Source organism: Emydura macquarii, unplaced genomic scaffold (genome assembly GCF_026122565.2).
Source record: "Emydura macquarii macquarii isolate MOO-44397 ecotype Brisbane River unplaced genomic scaffold, CSIRO-AGI_Emac_v2 contig_2076, whole genome shotgun sequence".
Lineage (NCBI taxonomy): Eukaryota > Metazoa > Chordata > Testudines > Chelidae > Emydura > Emydura macquarii.
Genome location: NW_027132213.1, coordinates 224,015 through 242,478, shown reverse-complemented (window position 1 = coordinate 242,478; position 18,464 = coordinate 224,015). Strand labels below are relative to the sequence as shown.

Sequence of the window (18,464 nt, the reverse complement as noted above, 5' to 3'; positions counted from 1 at the left end):
ATCCTTGCTGGACCAGGTTGGCCCCTGTGGCCCGCTTCTGCAGAACGGGGATGAATTCCAGCAGCAGGCTCTCTGCCTGTTTACCAGGGATCTGCTTCTCTGTCATGTGATTTTCCCTGCATTGATGTCTTCCTGCTAAGAGTCTCTCATTCAGCTTTGCTAAGGTCAGACACATGCTTTTTCCTCCTGGCTCCTGCTTTCAGGAATACTTCAAATTTCATGAGACCTCTGATCACTAGGTCCTTCGCCGCCAGCCATTTCACCCTGGGTTGTGATCTTGTCTAGTTCTAGCCTGCTTAAAATTTGGATGGGAGGCCTTTAAGAACTCACATCCTTGCTTCTGCTGCACTGGTGATTCAATAGGAGGTGCTTTTCCTTCTGAGCCAGTACTAAACCAATGCCCCAGAAGAGTGCTAAGGGGTGCTGTGCCTCTGGAGACTCTCTCTTTCACATAGACTTAAAACCAAGGTCCTGGCCAGTGCTGATAATTAAAGATTCCCTGATACTTTTTGCAAGGTTAGGGATATTATACCTTGCATCCATCTGAAATCCCAATTCTGCCTCCCTAAATACCCTTCTCTGCTTCTCCTAAACTGTCCTACAGTGTTCCTATGCGCTGCTAAACAGCTGCCGTGTTCTTCCCCAGAAATGGTCGCATTTGACAGATGGGGTTAGTGATCTCAGTAAATGTTTGTTGCGTGTTTTAGAATCTATGGATGAAATGCACTACATAAGTGCCAGCCAGTATTATCCTAGGCTCCTTAACTTGAGACTCACTATAAGACAATGCACATTGCTGTTGGACCTAAGCCATTTAAGAGGCATATTGGGTTGTGGATAGAACACAGGCATGAGAACTATTGAATTCTAATTCCAACTCTGCCATTGAGTTGCTAGGTCGATGTAGGCAAGGCTGTGTGCCTCAGTTTCCCCAACTGCATTAAGGGCCAGCTGATATTTTCCTACCCTGCAGGCATTTTGTGAGGATGACTTGACCAAGGACGGCATTCCCTCAGGGCTAAGAATTATTTAACTGTAATCCACAACCCAGCCACCATTAGCCGTCAACTCTTGCCCTGTTTCCTTCCTTCCAGGAAGTGCAACATCCTGCAGACTCAGCAGTATGTTAAGAAAATCAAACTCTTCTTACAAAGTAGAGAGGTTACGTGAGTGCATCCCAAGTCCCTTGGAGACGTGCAAACTGAGCTAGCAAAGATGAGAGCAACAGGAATTTGTAATGAGATTGTGCAATGCATTTCCAAGCCAAACCGCATGCGTTAGCACATTCTAAACCACTGGCTTTTCGTAGGAAAATGTGTATGTCTCTGAGCTGCACAGATGCATTCGCATGACTGTTTCCCTTCTTCCTTCTGAATGTTTATGTTCACTCATAGCATTTTTTTTCTTTTTTGCTCTTAGATTGTCAGCACCTTACAGCAGGGTCTGTATTTTCCTGTTTGCCTCAGTGGGGCCCTGATCCTGGCTGCAGCCCCTTTGGTGTGAATGCAGTGCACAGACTAATAAAATGTATTGGCCATTTTTGAAACACCCTTGCAGTTTTGCTCTTGCCTGTAGAAAGGGAGCTTCCTTTGGGGAAGCTGACTAGTCAGCAGCGGTTTCCATACTGAGACCTACTTTGGCTTGTTTTTAGGGCAGGCGTCAAAGAAACATATATTTTCCATTTGCAAGTGAATCTACCCTGGCTGCTTGTAGTTTCAGGACCAAGGACAGATCCTTCAGATTTTGGTGCTGCTGTGGTTTTCCACAATAGGGGAAGGGGAACCCAAAAAAAAAAAAAAAGTGGGGGGGAGGGGGAATTTTTTTACAGGTTGACCCAATTCGCTGTAGTTAGCATGGGAGATGTGAATCTTTAAGTAGAACTTGATGATGGACAGGGTGGGGGCCCTACAGATGAGTTCAGAGTAGGCTCACCGTGCGCAGAAAAGCCACAGAGAAGACAGGTTCTCAAGAGAAAGCTGCATGATTGCAGCATAACGGGGAACGTACAGCAAGTAATTGGCGCTTGTGCTTGCTAGTCACGTACCTACACAGTTTATTTGGTTCCAGCTAATTACACACTGGTCAAGCCTCTGTCACTGCGCAAAAAAATAAATGGACACAAATAAAAAATGGTAACATCCATAAACCAGTCGGAGAGCACTTCAATCCCCCAGGACACTCTGTAGCTGACTTGAAAGTTGCCATACGTCTACAAAAAACTTCAAAAACAGACTTCAGCGAGAAACTGCAGAGCTGGAACTCGTATGCAACCTTGACACAATCAGAATGGATCTGAACAGGGACTTGGAATGGTTCTCTCAGTACAAGAAGTGATTGTCACTGTTCACACATTCTCACCTTCTAATCAACGGTTGTGAATAGGCCTCAACTGCTCTAACTGAATGGACTTTGTTAGCACTTGTCCTCCCCATTGTCGTTTCTTACCCTTGGATGTATATATACACCCCCGATCTGTGATTTCCACTTCATGCATCTGACGAAGTGGGTTGCAGCCCATGAAAGCTTATGCCCGCAGAAATGTGTGTTAGTCTTTAAGGTGCTACCGGACTCTGGGTTTTTTTGCTAAATAGATTGAGCTTCTCTCAGCCTCTCACAATAATCCACAATGTCCAGGTCTCACACCATGCTGTTGCTCTTTCTCAATCCTTTCCAATTTCTCAACATCCTTTTTGAAGTGTAGATTCACCAGAATGGGACACAGTTTCCAGTGCTGGTCTCACTAACCTGTATATAGAGGTGATAACATCGCTTTACTCCGACGTGATATTTCCTTGTTTATACACCAAGGATCACAGATGCGCCCTTCACTCCAGCACAGCACTGGAAGTTCATGTTCAGTTGGTTATCTACCATGAATCCCCAACTTCATCTTTTAAGAGGACCTATGTTTTTGTTCCCAGATGTATGATCTTGCATTCGGCTGTATTAAAACATCTGTTGTTCAAATGGTCCCACCTTAGCAAGCACTCTAGGAGGTCTGCAGTGCTGACTTGTCCCCTTTATTTTCCACTCCACCACTTTTTATGTCACTTGCAAATTTTACAAGCAGTGGTTTTAAATCTCCTCACAGCTCATTCAGAAAGATATTGAATAACGTTGGGCCAGAACAGAACCCCGTGGGAACCCCGCTAGATGACAATTCCCCCTTTCCCATTTCTTTCTGCGATCTAGCAATTAATCCGCAATTAATGCAGTGAATACAGGCTATGCTGAGTAAGCTGCACTGGTACAAATTGCAACACATGCTGGCTTTGCTTGCCTACACAAGGGGCGCACACAGAGGCACCTGTATTGATAGCAGCATCTCTGTGGAGAGACCAGGCCTTGTTTTCCTTTAACTGGGAGCTTTGCACTCGGGCAGTCCCCCAATGAGTTACAATGTGCTCCCGGGAGCCAACTCTCCATTTGGGGAGTTCCAAAAAGGCAATTTAGTCACTTTTGATATTTCGTTCCATACAGCTCGTGCCGCACACACGATCTCATGTAGGGGACTCCAGAGAACATGTCTGTTTTTAAGGTGCTGGAAATCAGGAAGGCTTTGTACAAATCACTTCCTGTTTGGCAGAAAAAACTGTACCTTGGTCCCAGAGGTAACCTCCCAGTTTTGAAGGTGATATGATTTTTTGGGGGAGATTACAGAGAAGCATCCAAAAGTGGACCAATAACAGAAATTCAGCTTGCACCATGGAGGTATACTGATTAACTGCTTCCCCTGGGTCTTTTCCATCTCCTGATTCCATGCCGCTTACAGGGGATCAAGAAGGGAATGGCAGAAGGAGACAGCTTTGTTGGAGCTGTGCTGCTGGGTGCTGATGAGACTTTTTTCAATTGTTTTCTAGGTTCATTTTAAAGAGGGGAGAGAGAAAATCTGCACACCAAATAAACTCTGTGGCATTTCTATAGGACAAGACCCAGTAGGCCCAACCAGTCCATTTCTTCTCATACAGATCAGGACGGTTCCCTATCACATATTTGGTTTTGGATTGTCTGTGTCTCAAGAGGTGACTCTCCCTCCATCTCCTTTGAGACATCACCCAAGACACTGTATAGAAAGCTGGTGAAAACAGGGTATTTTGTATTCTGCACCAGAAAAAAAAAAAAAGAAGAAATTTAAAGAAAACAAAATATTTTCATTTTCAGCTGAAAAACTGAAAATATTTTGGTTTTATGTTGTCAAAAACTCAACATGTTTTTGGTTTTAATTTTTTTGAAAATAGAAAAAAAAAAAAAAAAAAAAAAAGAACAAATAACTGAGAAATTAAAAGCCTGACCCAAAAACACACCGAAGTCACTGGAAAGACTCCTGATGATTTCAATGGGTTTTGTGTTAGGCACTGAAGACAGCTTTGGAACAGGGACTATTTATTGTGGGTTTGTACAGCACCTAGCATGGTGGGGCCCTAATCCATCACTAGAGCTCCTCGGTGCTACAGTGAGACACATGACAAAGGACAGTACCTGCCCTGCGGAGTTTACAACCTAATTTTTCTATAATCTGCTTTGTAAGTATTGATACTGGAAGCTTAGTGATCAGTGTGGATACCAGTGAGACATGGTACGCCCGATTTGCAGATCAATAAGGTTTAATGTGCCAGGTTTTCTATAGATATACTAGCTGAATACAAAGCCTAACATTAACTGCAATATCTCATACTCACTAAGCCTGGAGAGCGAAGCAGTCGCTCAGAAGGCTGTATACAGGAACGGCTTTCTTCAGGGGCCCTGCTGGTCTGACCAGAAGCACCTCCCATGGAGTCAGGTGTTGATGGAACACGCCCCTTTGTCTGAGTAGTGACTTCTTATAACCTTCCATAAACAGCTTTCACCTAATTACCTCTCTACTCATTATCATATATGCTAATTACATACATTGGGTTCTCACCCTTAACTACATTTCATTCCATTCTCACCATAATAACTGGGATAATCAAAACAACATCTGGTAATAGGAGGGGTGATAAAAAATACATACCCCTGGGCAGTGGAAAAATATACCCCCAGATGTTTAAGGATAACTTGTTACTGTTCTCACCGTTATCCATGTGCAGCTGCAACAGACATGTTGTGTATTTCGTCTTATGTGCCACGGTATGCAAACCTGAGACATCTGCAAGATTACCCAGTACTCCTGCTGGTATCTGCCAACCAGAAGATGCCAGGCTGCTGAGGCTAGAATGGTAAAGCAAATAACTTAAGCGATGCTAGGCCCCAAGACAGTGGTCAAGCAACTCAAATTGCACTGGGCCGTCGACAGTAAGGATATAGGCCTGTGACACCCTGTGTCTGAAAACAGCACCCCAAAAACCACACATTCACCAGTGTCTCACAATTATGATACGTTTTGTACAAAGTATGCCTGGTTTGCTGGCATTTTAAAAGTCTTGATCCGCTAAACATTCGTATCCTGTTGGATTGTATGGAAAGTTATAAAATATTGTGGTAAATGTGACTAGAACATGTTGCGAGGTGGGGACCACCGAAACCAGCTTTCCAGGCACGACAAGGAAGTGACCAGACGTGCTAATGACCCATCAAGGAAAGATTCCACTACCAGGGATTGTGTACAGCGAAGGCTTTGTTCTAGGATGCAGATTTGCAATGGGGTTGCTTGACCAGTGGGAAGCAGCTGCCACATCACATGCGTGGACTCTTTTAGCAAGCTGAAACAGACTGTAAAAGGAGGAGCGTGACATCGTTTGGCTCCATTCCCAGTCAACTGAACACCCAAAGGGTCGTCTGGAAGACAAAAGGACTTTGAAAAGGGGGAGGAGAGTCCCAGGCAGGGAAGGTTGCCCCTCCTACGTTTAAGAAACTGCTTGTAGCAGCTAACAAGGGTGAGACATTGCTAATTCAAGAGCTTGTTAGTGTGTAGAACTTAGACTGCGACCTTATGTTTATTTCATTTGGTAACTTCTTTCCATCTCTTTACACTTGCCACTTAGAATCACTTAAATCTATTTTTCTATAGCTAATAAACTTGTTTAATGTTTTACCTTAACCAGTGTGTCTTTGAGTGAAGTGTTTAGACAAACTGCTCAGTAACAAAAGCTGGTGCATGTTCCTTCCACTTTGAGGGAAGGGTGGACTGGATAATTATCTCCACTGGTCAGACTTTTTGACCAGGGTAGACAGTATGGTCTTAGAGTCCTGGGCTAGGAGCCAGCTGGAGTTTCTCCATTGTTGGTTTGTGAGTGGCTGGAAAGTGTTAGCGTGGTGTGGTCCTGGACTGTGTAAGTGCAAAACCTGCCAGGGGTTTGTGGCCTGTCACAGCATCTCCATGTGAGAGAGAGCCTAAGCTGGTCAGACAGAGGGGTCAGTGGTATCCCAGCTACCAGGTGGTACCCCATGGGTTCTGCATACCATCACAAGGACCAATACGAAAAGAGATGAGATGGCCTAATGAATAAAGCATAGGTCTGGAATTTGAGACCTGGGTCCCCTTCCTGGCTTTGCCACACACTCCTGTGTTACCTTGGGTGAGTCTGTTAGTCTCTCTGTGCCTCAGTTTCCCCTCATAAGGCTAATAGCACTGCCCTAACCCTACAGGGGCATGGTGAGGATAAATTCATCCATGTCTGTGAAAATAAGGTGAAGAGCGTTTCCGAAACTCTGAGCCTGCCCTGCAGAGAAGAGTACCTGTGTCTCATATGCCCTCTGGGTATCTCTTCCCTGTTTTAGCGTCAACAAATCCTGCATCTTGGCAGGGGGTTAGACTAGATGACCCTTGCGGTCCCTTCGAACCCTGTGGTTCTGTCACAAGAGGCTGTGGAGGAGTGGTGCCTGCAACGACAGAACAGGAAGACCCACGTTAATGAGGTTATAGCACTGGCCATGACAGCCGTATAGCCCCAGGCGCAGGGATTCTTTCTCCCTGCATGCCTGCACAGACCAGGGTGCAATGGTGAGGCTTCATGAAGAGGTGCTAATGAGATCACTGCAGATAAACACGTCGATATGACTGAATCCATGCCAGCGAGTCCGTTCCTGTGTTGTGAGTGTGATTTGAGCTATCCGGCCGGCCATCTATGGATTCCCCTTGCTCCGGTGCTGGGGCATCAAGGTGACAGTTACAGAGCTTCACAGAAGAACCGATGAGGCTGTTTCCCTGGCAGTCACTGCGTGGCTGACGTCAGCATGAGACGTGGGGTGGCGGGCATTAGAACTGGTGGAAAACTGATTTTCTATCCCACAAAGAAATGTGAGAATTCAAAACCAAAAACAAAGTGGGACAAAAAGCCAAAATATCTCAAGTTTTTGTGACATGAAATTGGAAACAGAAAAGATGTTTTGTGTCATTCGGTATGTTTTCTTTTGATGCTGGACCTTCATTTATTTATTGAAAGTAAATTTTGAAACAAAGCATTCAAACTTTGCCCTCCAAAAATGATGAAATGGGACGTTTTCAAATTGGCTTCCTTCCGTGTTCAATTAAATTTCATAGCCCCAGGTTCCGAGGCGAGAAGAGACCCCGGTGGCCATCTAATCCGACCGCCTGTATGACACAGGCCAGAGAGCTGCCCGAAATGAATTCCTGTTCCAGCTAGAGCAGAGTCTAGAACAGTGGTTCTCATCCTTTCCAGACAACTGTACCCCTTTCAGCAGGCTGATTTGTCTTGTGCACCCCGAAGTTTCACCTCCCTTAAAAACTCCTTGTTTACAAAATCAGACATAAAAATACAAAAATGGCACAGCACGCTATTACTGAAGAATTGCTGACTTTCTCATTTTTACCATGTAAAAAATCAGTTAGGAAAAAAAAATGTAGTTATATTTCACTGCATAGTGTATAGAGCGGTATAAACAAGTCATTGTCTCTATGAAATTTGAGTTCGTATTGACTTTGCTAGTGCTTTTTATGTAGCCTGTTGTCAAAGTAGGCAAATATCTAGATAAGTTGATGTACCCCCTGGAAGACCTCTGTGTACCCCCAGAGGCATGCGTATCCCTGCTTGAGAAACACTGGTCTAGAAAAACATCCCATCTTGATTTTGAAAGGATTGATACAATTTAGTGAAAAATGTCGGTTTTGCCAAAACAGCATTTTAACTAGACGTTTTTAGCCTGCACTGGTGGACGGCAAAGGTAGCCCCTGGATCCTGGCACAGGATCCAAACCCTTGCTGGAAGTTACAGCTGCCTAAAGACTACTCTAACTTATACCAGTTGCCCACAGGGGACGTTCCAGTAGCTATGATCTTTGTCCTGGATCTTTCCTTTGCACGGGAAGCCACTACAACAGCTCTGCACCTTCTGTGGGTATCCCAGGGCCGATGAAGGGGTGTGTGTGGGTGTCTCTCTCTCTCTCTCTGTCTCTGTAAAATATCCAGGCCCATAAAGGTATCAATTCCAAACTCAGCAAAACGTTTTATGATTGGGATACGTCGTCCGGTGGTGAAAAAGCATGACCTAGAAATACAAATCCTGCACAAACGAAATGCTCTTTCACTGCGCCAGTTCCTTTCTCTCAATGCTCCTGGGAATCACAACCTAATTTCCTCCCTGCTACAATAACAGCTCTGCAGGATCTTTTACAGAAATTGGTGTGTGTGCGTTTGTGTGTCGGGGAAATGGACTCATCAGGTCCTGTCTCCTTCGGCTGTGTCTCCAGGAACTTCCAAGCACAGGATGATGTCTGGATAACCCTCCCCTCCTTTCACCTCTTTCAACTTAATTATCATTGTGTTCCTTCAGTGAATCCGGAAAGCTGCGGGGATATTTCAGCAGTGGGGGGGTTATTGCATTCGCTCTCCGCATTGTTTCGATTCGCTCGCCGCGGCTGCCTTCCGATAATGAATTGTTTGCGGTTCGGTAATAAGGTTTCTTCCCCGCTCCCAACGGGCAGAAGAGGATTATAGGTTGAACAATTGGATAACGTTTTTTACTTCATTGTGTGACCTGTCCCAGCAGGCTGATTGCTTGGCTTGCAAAAGGAAAAAAATGCTAGTCTGAGCCGGTGTTTTCACTGGGACGCCTGTTGAAGAGCTCCTCATTCACATAAAGCCGTCTTCTTTGCAGGTACAGGTAAAGATGACCCAGGTGCAGCCAGAGAGGAAGTGTGGCCCACTGGGCAAGATGCTGGCCTGGTGTGCCAGAGATCTGGGTTCAGGTTCTCCCTTTGCTATTTACTTGCTGTGTGATCTTGACCGTAAGAGCTGCCATGGTGGGTCAGATCAATGGTCCTTCTGGCCCTGTTTCCGACCATGGCTGGTACCAGAGCTTCAAAGGGAGTGTACAGAACAGTACAGTTTTGGAAAAAGCCACCCCGTCTTCCCCTCCCAGCTTCTGGTAGTCAGAGGTGTAGGGTTGCCTGGGGTTACATCCCTGATCACCCTGGCTAATAGCCATTGATGGACCTTACCCTGAACTTATCCTGTTGTTTGTGAACCTGTTTATACCTTTCACCGTCACAACATCCCTTGGCAGTGAGTTCCACACATTAATTGTGCATTGTGTGTAAAAGTACTTCCTCTTGTTTGTATTAAACTGTTGCCTATTAATTTGATCAGGTGACCCCTGGTTTTTGTATTGTGGCAAAGGGTAAATAACACTTCTCCATCCACTTCTCCACAGCATTCATGATTTTGTAGACATCTGCAAGATCACCTCTTATTCGTCTTTTTTCAAAGCTCAACCACCCTAGTCTTTTTAGTCTCTCCTCAATGGGAAGCCGTTCCATACCCTTGATCATCTTTGTGGCCCTTCTCTGAACCTTTTCCAGTTCCACTCTGTCCTTTCTGAGATGGGGTGAGCAGAACTGGACACAGTGTACCATGGATTTTTAGAGTGGCGTGATATTTGCTGTCTTATTTTCTGTCCCTTTCCTAATGGCTCCTAAATTTCCAAGTCATTTCCGCCTCTGTCACCGCTCACCCTTTGTCTGCCCTTAGCTATTCAATGCAAGGACTTTCTTTCTATGAACTATGCCAGACACTGATCTCAGCTGCAGCCTTTGAGAGCTGCTGTAACACGGATAAGCTAATAAATGAAGTTTTGCTGATTTACGCCAGCTAAGGATTTGATTCCTATGCATATAAAAAACCCACCCACATAACCTCTCCCCTGGAACTATCCCACGAGAATCCTAACTTTCTCCTTCCATCATTTTCTTGCAGACCTTCCGGTGGCCGATCGCCAGCAATATTGACGGCAGTGAGATACTGGAGATCCAGGTCTTCAACTACAGCAAAGTCTTCACCAACAGGTGAGAGCGAGTTTTTCTCTTCCCCGCAGTCTGTGCTGGAGCCAGTCCCATTCCCCGTGGAACAGGACAGCAGTCGCCCCCCTCAAGCTCCTGCCATGGTTTTGTCTGGAGGCTGGTTTCCCTGGAGAGAGAGAGAGAGAGAGAGGTTAGTATATCTTCCAAGAAGCCAAGCAAGCCTTTGCTACAGGAATTTGAACCAGGCTGAGGCGATTGCCTGGAAATCAGAGCTCAAATTTGCAAGCCCAGGTGCTGAAAGTTATTCAGGCATATTCGGGCACCTGAAATAATGAGCCTGATGGAACGTCCCTTGACTACAACAGAAGCTGCAGGTGGTCGGGAGCTTGGAGAATAAGGCCCCTTATTTAGGTGGAAAAATATGAAAGTAGGTGCCCAGGTTTAGGCACCCACCTTTGAAAGTTCTGCCCTGAATTTGTTTTTTCTTTCTCTTTTTATAGTTCTCGGGTTTTGTTCCATCTATATTTTAGCGACTGACAGAATGTATGTATCCTCTACTGTAGTGCATGCATTGTCTTCGATTCTTTCCTTTAGCTCTTGGAACTTAGTACAGAGAAGGATGTGTTTTGTCTCTCTCTTTCCCCAGCCCTTTCATTGTTAGGTTATTTAGTATGTTTTCCCCTTGTTCTCACTGCAAAATGGTGCAGGTATTTAACAAAAACAGGAAGTCAATACTAAGCTACCGATGAAGGATAAGCCAGTAAATCATTATACTCATTCCAGAGGGGAAGAAAGATCTGCAGTCATATAACCCACACGCGGCTTATACTAACAGGCAGTTAATAACCTGACCAAGTGGGGATACTTTAGGATAGTGGGTCTCTGCCCTCTTTGGTCTGGGACCCACAGAACAGCTGTAAAATCTCCTTTTGACCCACCCACCCCCCTGAAGTGGGACTTAAGTGTTGCCTGGGTAGGCCCTTATGCCAGTCCCATGCATGTGGGAGGAAATCATCCTCAGTTAGCTTCTGCCCAGCAAGCAGAGATCAGATACCACAGGGATGGGCACTGGCATAAGAAACTGAACCAAAGGGAAATGGCGATGTTAGACTGGGCCCTTGTTTTGATATCATCAAGCGTGAGAGGCGGGCGACTGGGATCAACAGCCCAACTTTCTAACCTGAATCCCCTTGGTCTGAATCCATCGCTCTTTGGTCCCAGTCTCCAGCGGGGGCAGCGCCCACCCCCTTCTGCGAGGCTTTGTTACCAGCTTTCAGCCCTTTGCCCCCTCTTAGCCTATCGCTCCCCCTTTGTCTCCATTTCTCCAGCCTGCACAGATTAAATTCCTCTAATATTTCCTCCCCGCTCATCTCTGCTAATCCTCTAATTGGCGTCCCAGCCTTTTCTGCCTCTCCCGACTATCAATGTCCCAGCGCCCTCTCAGTGATCTCCCGAAGGTGGACATGTCTTTTCCCCATGGACATTGCCTTTCAGATCACATACACAACGCGGGGGCCGTATTGAATCTTGCCCCTAGCGGTGATTAGCATCACGGGCTACCTGGCACAATTTACCAACGCTGCCACCCTCCCAGCTGGCGTTGGCCAGCTAGCTCAACGTACTAACAGATGCTTCCAGTGATGGCTTTCCATGCCCCAACTAGAAGTAATCACACCAACTGGTTGATAAAGCTACAGTCAGCTGCTTGACCGCACTTGGGTTCATTATGAAATTGACTGGAGACCAAATAACCAGTGTCAGTCAGCTTTATTCATATGGGCAGGAAAATGTCTGCACCGTAGCTGTCTCGGAAGAGCGGTCCTGTGGGTGATGTTACATTCACCTTATGCAGAAGAAGTGCTTCCAAAGTTATATCTCTACCGCCATCCTCTTCCACCCTCCGTGTTTGCCAGTCAAAGGTGCCGCATATCTCATTTGAAACTAGGTGTAACCAATGAGCTTTGTAGTTTGTTTTGTCTGGTACCGTGAGTTGCTCTGAGTTTTGTTCTGGGTACATGCATCCTAGGGGCAAGGAGCGTGATGACACCTCTTAGGCCTCTGCCAGGATAAATGGGTTTGTGAAGGCACCTCCCTTTCTGTTGCTATAAGGAAACAATTCTATGTCCTGCCACTGACAATTCTCCTGTCACTTAAACCAAAGCTTACCTCAACTGTTGCAGGGTGTTATGGGATGCTTAGCATAAGTGAACAGGGTTATAACAAAGGGAGCGACTCTTGGGATGATGACTGGGCGTGCACTAAATGTACCCAGGGAAGAGCTGCTTTCAGTTCCCTAGCAGAGCTCTCTTTCAACTCAAGTGGTCAGGGCAGCGTTTGTTGTACTGAAAGTCTTGGGTTCAATTCCCACTGACGGCTTGTGGTGTCTACCTGCATAGGCGAGCTTGTTCTAGGTTTGCTTCCCTGAGTACAGGTTCGTTTCTATTGGGTGGTCAGGTGCTGATTTTTGGTACAGGACTGGAGGGTAAATTGCTGTTCATCCCCTCAGCTCTTCTCCGGATACGTTTAGTGAAAGCTGGGGACAGGTACTAAACGGGACGTCTGAACTCATGGGTCGCGCACTGGAGTGAGAGTCAAGAGCCGTTGACCTGGTGGGTGAACTGGTGCTACTCGTTCCTGCTGTCCGTGCCTTTGGCGCCTCTCCTGCCCTTTGTCTTCTCCATTTGGATTGGAAGCTCTTTAGGGCAGGGAGCTGCTCTCATTTTGTGTTTGTACAGCGCCCAGCGCAACAGGACCCAGATCTCAGCCGGGGCTCCTAGCAGCTTCTGTAACACAGACAATAGTGACGAAGAATACTGGCCTAAAAGCCAGTGTGTTACGCAGCCCCGTCCCCCGACCACCCAGTCTGGTATTCTCCAGGGCCTTCCGAGCCAGCAGCTGGGCGCGTTTGCACTTGTTTCCGAGTGACATTTACAAAGCGAAGGTGCGGACGGATGATTCCTGGGGCCGGGATGCTAAATATGAATTGCTTTCAAGCATCAGACTGGTCCTGACGGTGTCTCCTGGGTATTGGGAGGTTAGTGCAATCACACAAGAGTTTGAACTGAGCAGAGGGGGTGCACGCCCATTGGGTGCCCGAAGCAGGAATATTTTGGGCCCCTCCCTGCACACAAAACATACTGAAGAAGTGAATGGGGGGGGGTGCTTTGGGCCACTAGGACCCGTTAGCCATTGTTTAGTCCGCTTAGGCCTAGCGCCGGCTCTGTTCAATTGAGCAACGGGGGTGGAAGGCTGCCGCTCCCACCAGCTGGACAGGAGGCGGATGGCAGGAGGTAACCACCGCACGGCAAAGTCCCTGCCACTGAGCCCTCTGCAACGCTGTCTGGGGCACAGTCCATGCATGCAAATCCAGCCGCTTGTGTGAGACCCCTGCTCGGTGCACAGCTGTCCAGAACGCAGCGCCAGCTGTCCAGACCCTTTGCAAATCACTGCCAACTTGAACTCAGAGGGTCATCGATCTTAGGGCGAGAAGGGACTATTCTGATCATCTGCTCTGACTACAGGCCCTAGACTTTCACCCCACGATTCCTGCGTTAAGCCCAAACCTCGCGGATGAGCTAGCGCGTGTCCTTTAGAAAGCGAGAGCCAGTCTTGAATGAAAGACGCCAAGCGATGGAGAATCTATCGCATCTCTTGGTTAATTATTCCTGTTGTTAAAAATCGGTGTCGTCTTTCCAATCTGAATTTGTCCCGTTCCAGCTTCCAGCTGTTGGATCTTGGTTGGCTTTTGTCTGCTGCATTGAAGAGCTGCTAGGTCAGAGATCTTCTCCCCACGTAGGTACTTACAGACCGTGATCAAGTCAGCCCTTAACCTTTTCTTTGATGAGTTAACGAGGCTCAACGTGGCCCTAAACTCTTGGGGCTAGATCCAGCGTGCCCAGGTCTTTTTGCAATCTGGCCATTTACTTTTGTGCCTACCCTGGGCTGAGTTCTTCTGACAGTCTGGCCTGGAGACATTAAATAGAAAGCTCATTATGCCGTTTACAGAGTCACTTTTCCTAGCAGAGGTCATGCTTTAAAGTGGCACCATCCCAGGTCTGTGATGGAGGCTGGGCCCTATCATGTCAGAAAGCAACCTGCGGAAGAACTACACACCCTCACAAACAGAGGGGATCACCCGGGGTGCCTCTTTGAGCTTGTCTTGTCTCCCTGTAGTGGCTCATCCAGAGGAAGGTTAACGACCTAGCACTGCTGCCGGCTAATGGAGCAGCTCCTTTAGTTCACGTGGCAGAGCTCTGTGTTTTGGTGCGGAGTGTACCAGGGTCCAGTGGAGGGTCTTTAAACAGCAAGGACTTCCTGGCCCATGGCTGCTAGCCCATGGGGCGAGCACACTGACCCCATAACTCTGCCAGCCCCTTCACTGGTGTGTTCTTTGGTTATTACCCCCATGTCACAGCTGGGGAACTGAGACCCACAGAGATGAAGTGACTTGCCCCAGCTCATACCAGATGCATGTGGCAGAGGCAGGACTGACCCCAGGTCTCCTGAGTCTTAGCCCACCGCCTTAACCGCAGACCAAGCCTCCGTCCCACGAGCAAGCTCCAGCAGGAAGAGCTCCCGAGTTAAATCCTACCGTGGTGGGGGAAGCAGATGTTGCAGGGCACGGAGATTTCTCTCCGTGGTGGGGAGGTGATCGTTGTTTCTTCTGAATAATGCACAGGTGTTGGTAAGGGATATTTAGCAGAGCTGCAGATACAGGCAGGACACCCGACGCTGGCTTGGTGTGAATTATTGAAAGGGCCGCTGCTGAGATGCTGGTGCATGGCTCATTGCAGGGGGGTTTTTTTCCGTCCCAGGGTAGCAGTCACCACACAACTAATTAGTTTGGAAAATGATCCTTTCCCTGGGCTGGGCACAGGGCCCAAGCTTCTGATGATGGCCGCTTGTCTGTCAGTTCACTGGAGAGCAGAGGGAATTGTGCCAACTGGCCCGGCTCGTAGAGCACCAATGGCAGGACACACCGTGTTTTCCTGGAGAACCATTTTTAAGGCACCTCAAACATTATGGGAACCATTTTCCGTCCGAATACGCAGTTGCCTGGAAATCAAAAGGCTCTGTGAAACCAGGGATACGTGGCCAGAATTTTGTTTAGATAAAGAAATGGAAACCAGTGCCCACAATATCCAAACATCTGGTTTGACACTTGAAAAACATTTCAGTTGTTCTTGGTGAACCAACTTTTTGTCTCAGACTGGTTTAGTTTCACGTTCCGGGATAAGGACAGCAGAATGCGAGATAAAAAAAGTCGAAATCGAAAAAATCGCTTTAACAACCCAAAAAGCAAAATTTGGGGAATTTTCCTTTGTGGGGAATTAAAAAATGTGGGGGTTTTGCTCCATTTTGGAACAAAGCCAAATCTCCAACTCCCTCGTAAACTGGTACTTCCTGTCCCGTGCCCACGGGTGGGAAAGAGCATGAGACCTGAGCAGGGGAGTCAGACGGGGGCGCAGTGGAAGGCAATCAGGTGGGCACGTGCAGTGGAGACACACGTGCAGTGGGCATCGTGCCGGAGCCCTGTGTGGGTGTGAACAAGGGACGTCGTGGGGGAGGCACCAGAGCGAAGGGCCCCCAGGAAGGGGGTGTATGCAGCACGTGTGCACCGGAAGGCTAGGTCTACACAGCAAGTGGAAACCCCCAGAGCCCAGGTCTACACAGGCTTGCGGGTCTAGGGTGCTAAAATCAGCTGTGTGGAGAGTAAGAACAGTGAATCAGGACCCTGAGGGTTAGTTTTGGGGTCACAGCCCTCCGTTATTGGACAGGGAGGCAGGCAGCATGGTCCAATGGATAGTGCACTATACTGGGGGGGGAGTCAGGAGACCTGGCTTCTACTCCCAGCTCTGACTTACGGGGTGACCTTGGGTGAATGCCTCCCCTGGTCTCTGCCTCAGTTTCCCAATCGGTCACCTTCGTAAAATGCATTGAGATCTCAGGGCGGGGAGGGCTCTATCAGAGCAATTGCCCCCTCTCCACGGTTGGAAGCTGCAGTCCAGCCTGCCTGATGGCTCCAAGCTGCATTGTGAACATGTCAGCGTTGTGAACCCGGAGCAGGGGCGGGTGCAAATAGCGATCCACCTACATGCAACTGATACAGAGAGGGAGACAATAGCCGGGGGTTGGATTTCATTACCTGGCGCAACAAAGAGACTAATTCCAAGAGCTTTTAATGTTGCACTGTATTTTCCAGTGTAAAAATAGAGGCTTCATTTAGTCCTTTGTACTAAGACATCTCTGCCTATTAAGATCACTGCAGAATTCAGCTTCTTTGTATCAAACCGTCTTCCTGCAAGCTGTCAAACACCGGCTCCCGATTGGCGCCGTTTCGGTCGCAGAGAATGTATGCGATGATCAAACGCAGAATTACTTCAGCAACCCCAGAATGTGGGAAAACGCCCCAACTGCGAAAACGAAATGAAAAGTCATCTCTCTTCCAGCTGTGCTACGGGCAGCTCTCAGTTTATGCAGCTTCAGGCTGGATGGCAGCCCTCTAAGGAGAACCCAGGATGTGGCGGTTGCGATTCAAAGATGCTTTAATAAAACAGGGGGTCTGACCGCTTGGGGTCATTAAAGAACCCAGAGCACTTCCTGCGGAACAGAAATGTTTTCTTCATCCTCTGACCCAACTCCAGCGGGGGTAATTCCAGTCTGCCTCCCCGACATTTCCCAGTGCAGTTCCTTTTGTGTAGAGCATTGCCTTGGACATGCCTTCAACTGTGGTACACTGGGCACTGTTTAAACTAGCTTCCGTATTCCGCCCCCAGAGGTGGTTGCATTTCAGTGGTGGCAGGCAGTATAGCCTGTTGGATAGAGCCTCGGGCTGGGGCTCAGGAGATGTGAGTTCTATTCCCAGCTCTGCTGCTGGGTGGCCTTGGGCAAGTCACTGCATTGCCTGGTGCCTCAGTTTCCCCCTCTGTGAAACAGAGCTCATGGTACTGCTCTCCTTCGTAACTGCTTTGAGATCCACTGATGATGAGAGCTGGGTTTCGTTATTCATTTGTGATTATTAAACCTGCCTCTAGTGTGTGCATGTCACAAACAGCATTTGAAAGCTTCCCCGGCTTTGCACGGCTCTTCCGCCAGCGTCCCACCAGTTGTCTTAAACCTGAACTTCCTCAGCCTGTCGGAAAATATCCACAGGCTCGGGGCCGGGGGTGGAAAGTGTCTGGTTAGGGCGTTGAATGGTAATTAGGCTGAGGTGGGCCAGCAGCGAGTAGGATGGAACTGGATTCTTTCGGTGAGTTTGCTGTCTCAGTGTTAGAGCACCTGCCTTATCCAGCGCATCTCATTTCCCCCTCTGGTGTTGGGCGGGGTTTGATCACTGCCGCTCTGCTCCATTTGGTACCCAGTTTGCCCTGCCAAGTGACTCTGGGGGAGGAGCCCTCCAACCCCTCCAACCCCCCCAGGGTCTCTGGCATCTCCTTGGCTTCACTGAAAGATGTGGGTGACGCTTAGTACTTTGGTTCTGCGTTTCTTCCCTCTCCTCCCTGTGGGTTAGCGATATCCTCTTGGGTCCGGGGTGTGGACAAACGTGAAGCTGCCGAGCACAACAATATCTTAGTCTTCCGAGGGTTTGAATGATCTGGGCTCCTTTCAGACATTGGGTTTGGCGGGCCGGGTGGTGCTGGTGGCCGGTGATACACAAGAGGTCGGATTGGGTGATCTGGGCATCCCGTCTGGCCTTAAACTGTGGTTCTAAGGTACAAAACCTCAGTCTCCGTGTCCAGGTGAGTCTCTGCAACCAAGCAGCAGAGCAGTGAAATCTGGGTGATTTAATCCCCACCCCTAGAGCGGCCCTGGCATCATTCAAACCTCCCCAACACCGGCTCTGCCCGTGGGCTTTGCCAGGAAAGCTACTTCGAAGACAGATATGACTTATTTGCAGGGATCTGAGCCTCAGCAAAGAGGCAGGGGGTGAGGAGTCAAATAGTTATGATCCTTGGGATCTCCTCCCCCACCCAGCTGAAACTTGGCTTTCCTGGGCTGATACAGGGGCCTGGGAAGTCTTTATTCCTTGGTCAGTAATACTGTAATGGTCTGAGTGTGCTTCCCTGCCCTCCACCTGTCTGTTTTCCTCTTCTGTTGTGAGATCTTGAGTCTCGGGCGTACAGCACCTGACACAATGGGGCTCTGATCCTGATTAGCACCATCTAACAAGTATTTAATCGTATTATTTAAGGGAAGGTAGAGAAACCCTCCAACACACTCCGAGTTCTCACCGTCTCCGAAATAAGAATACGCCATGGTCGCTGGTGTGTTTTGCTGACACAGGCCGC

The 18,464-nt window shown here is 48.0% G+C and overlaps 1 protein-coding gene across 2 annotated transcripts in view; it reads left to right on the top strand.

Annotated features, from left to right (window-relative positions):
* OTOF (otoferlin) overlaps window positions 1–18,464 on the top strand; it is a 164,264-nt gene that overhangs the window by 33,507 nt on the left and 112,293 nt on the right. For both annotated transcript variants that reach the window (XM_067558464.1, XM_067558463.1), the window contains exon 3: window positions 10,133–10,221. In XM_067558464.1, the coding sequence (XP_067414565.1) occupies window positions 10,133–10,221 (89 nt within the window). The remainder of the gene's footprint in view (window positions 1–10,132; window positions 10,222–18,464) is intronic.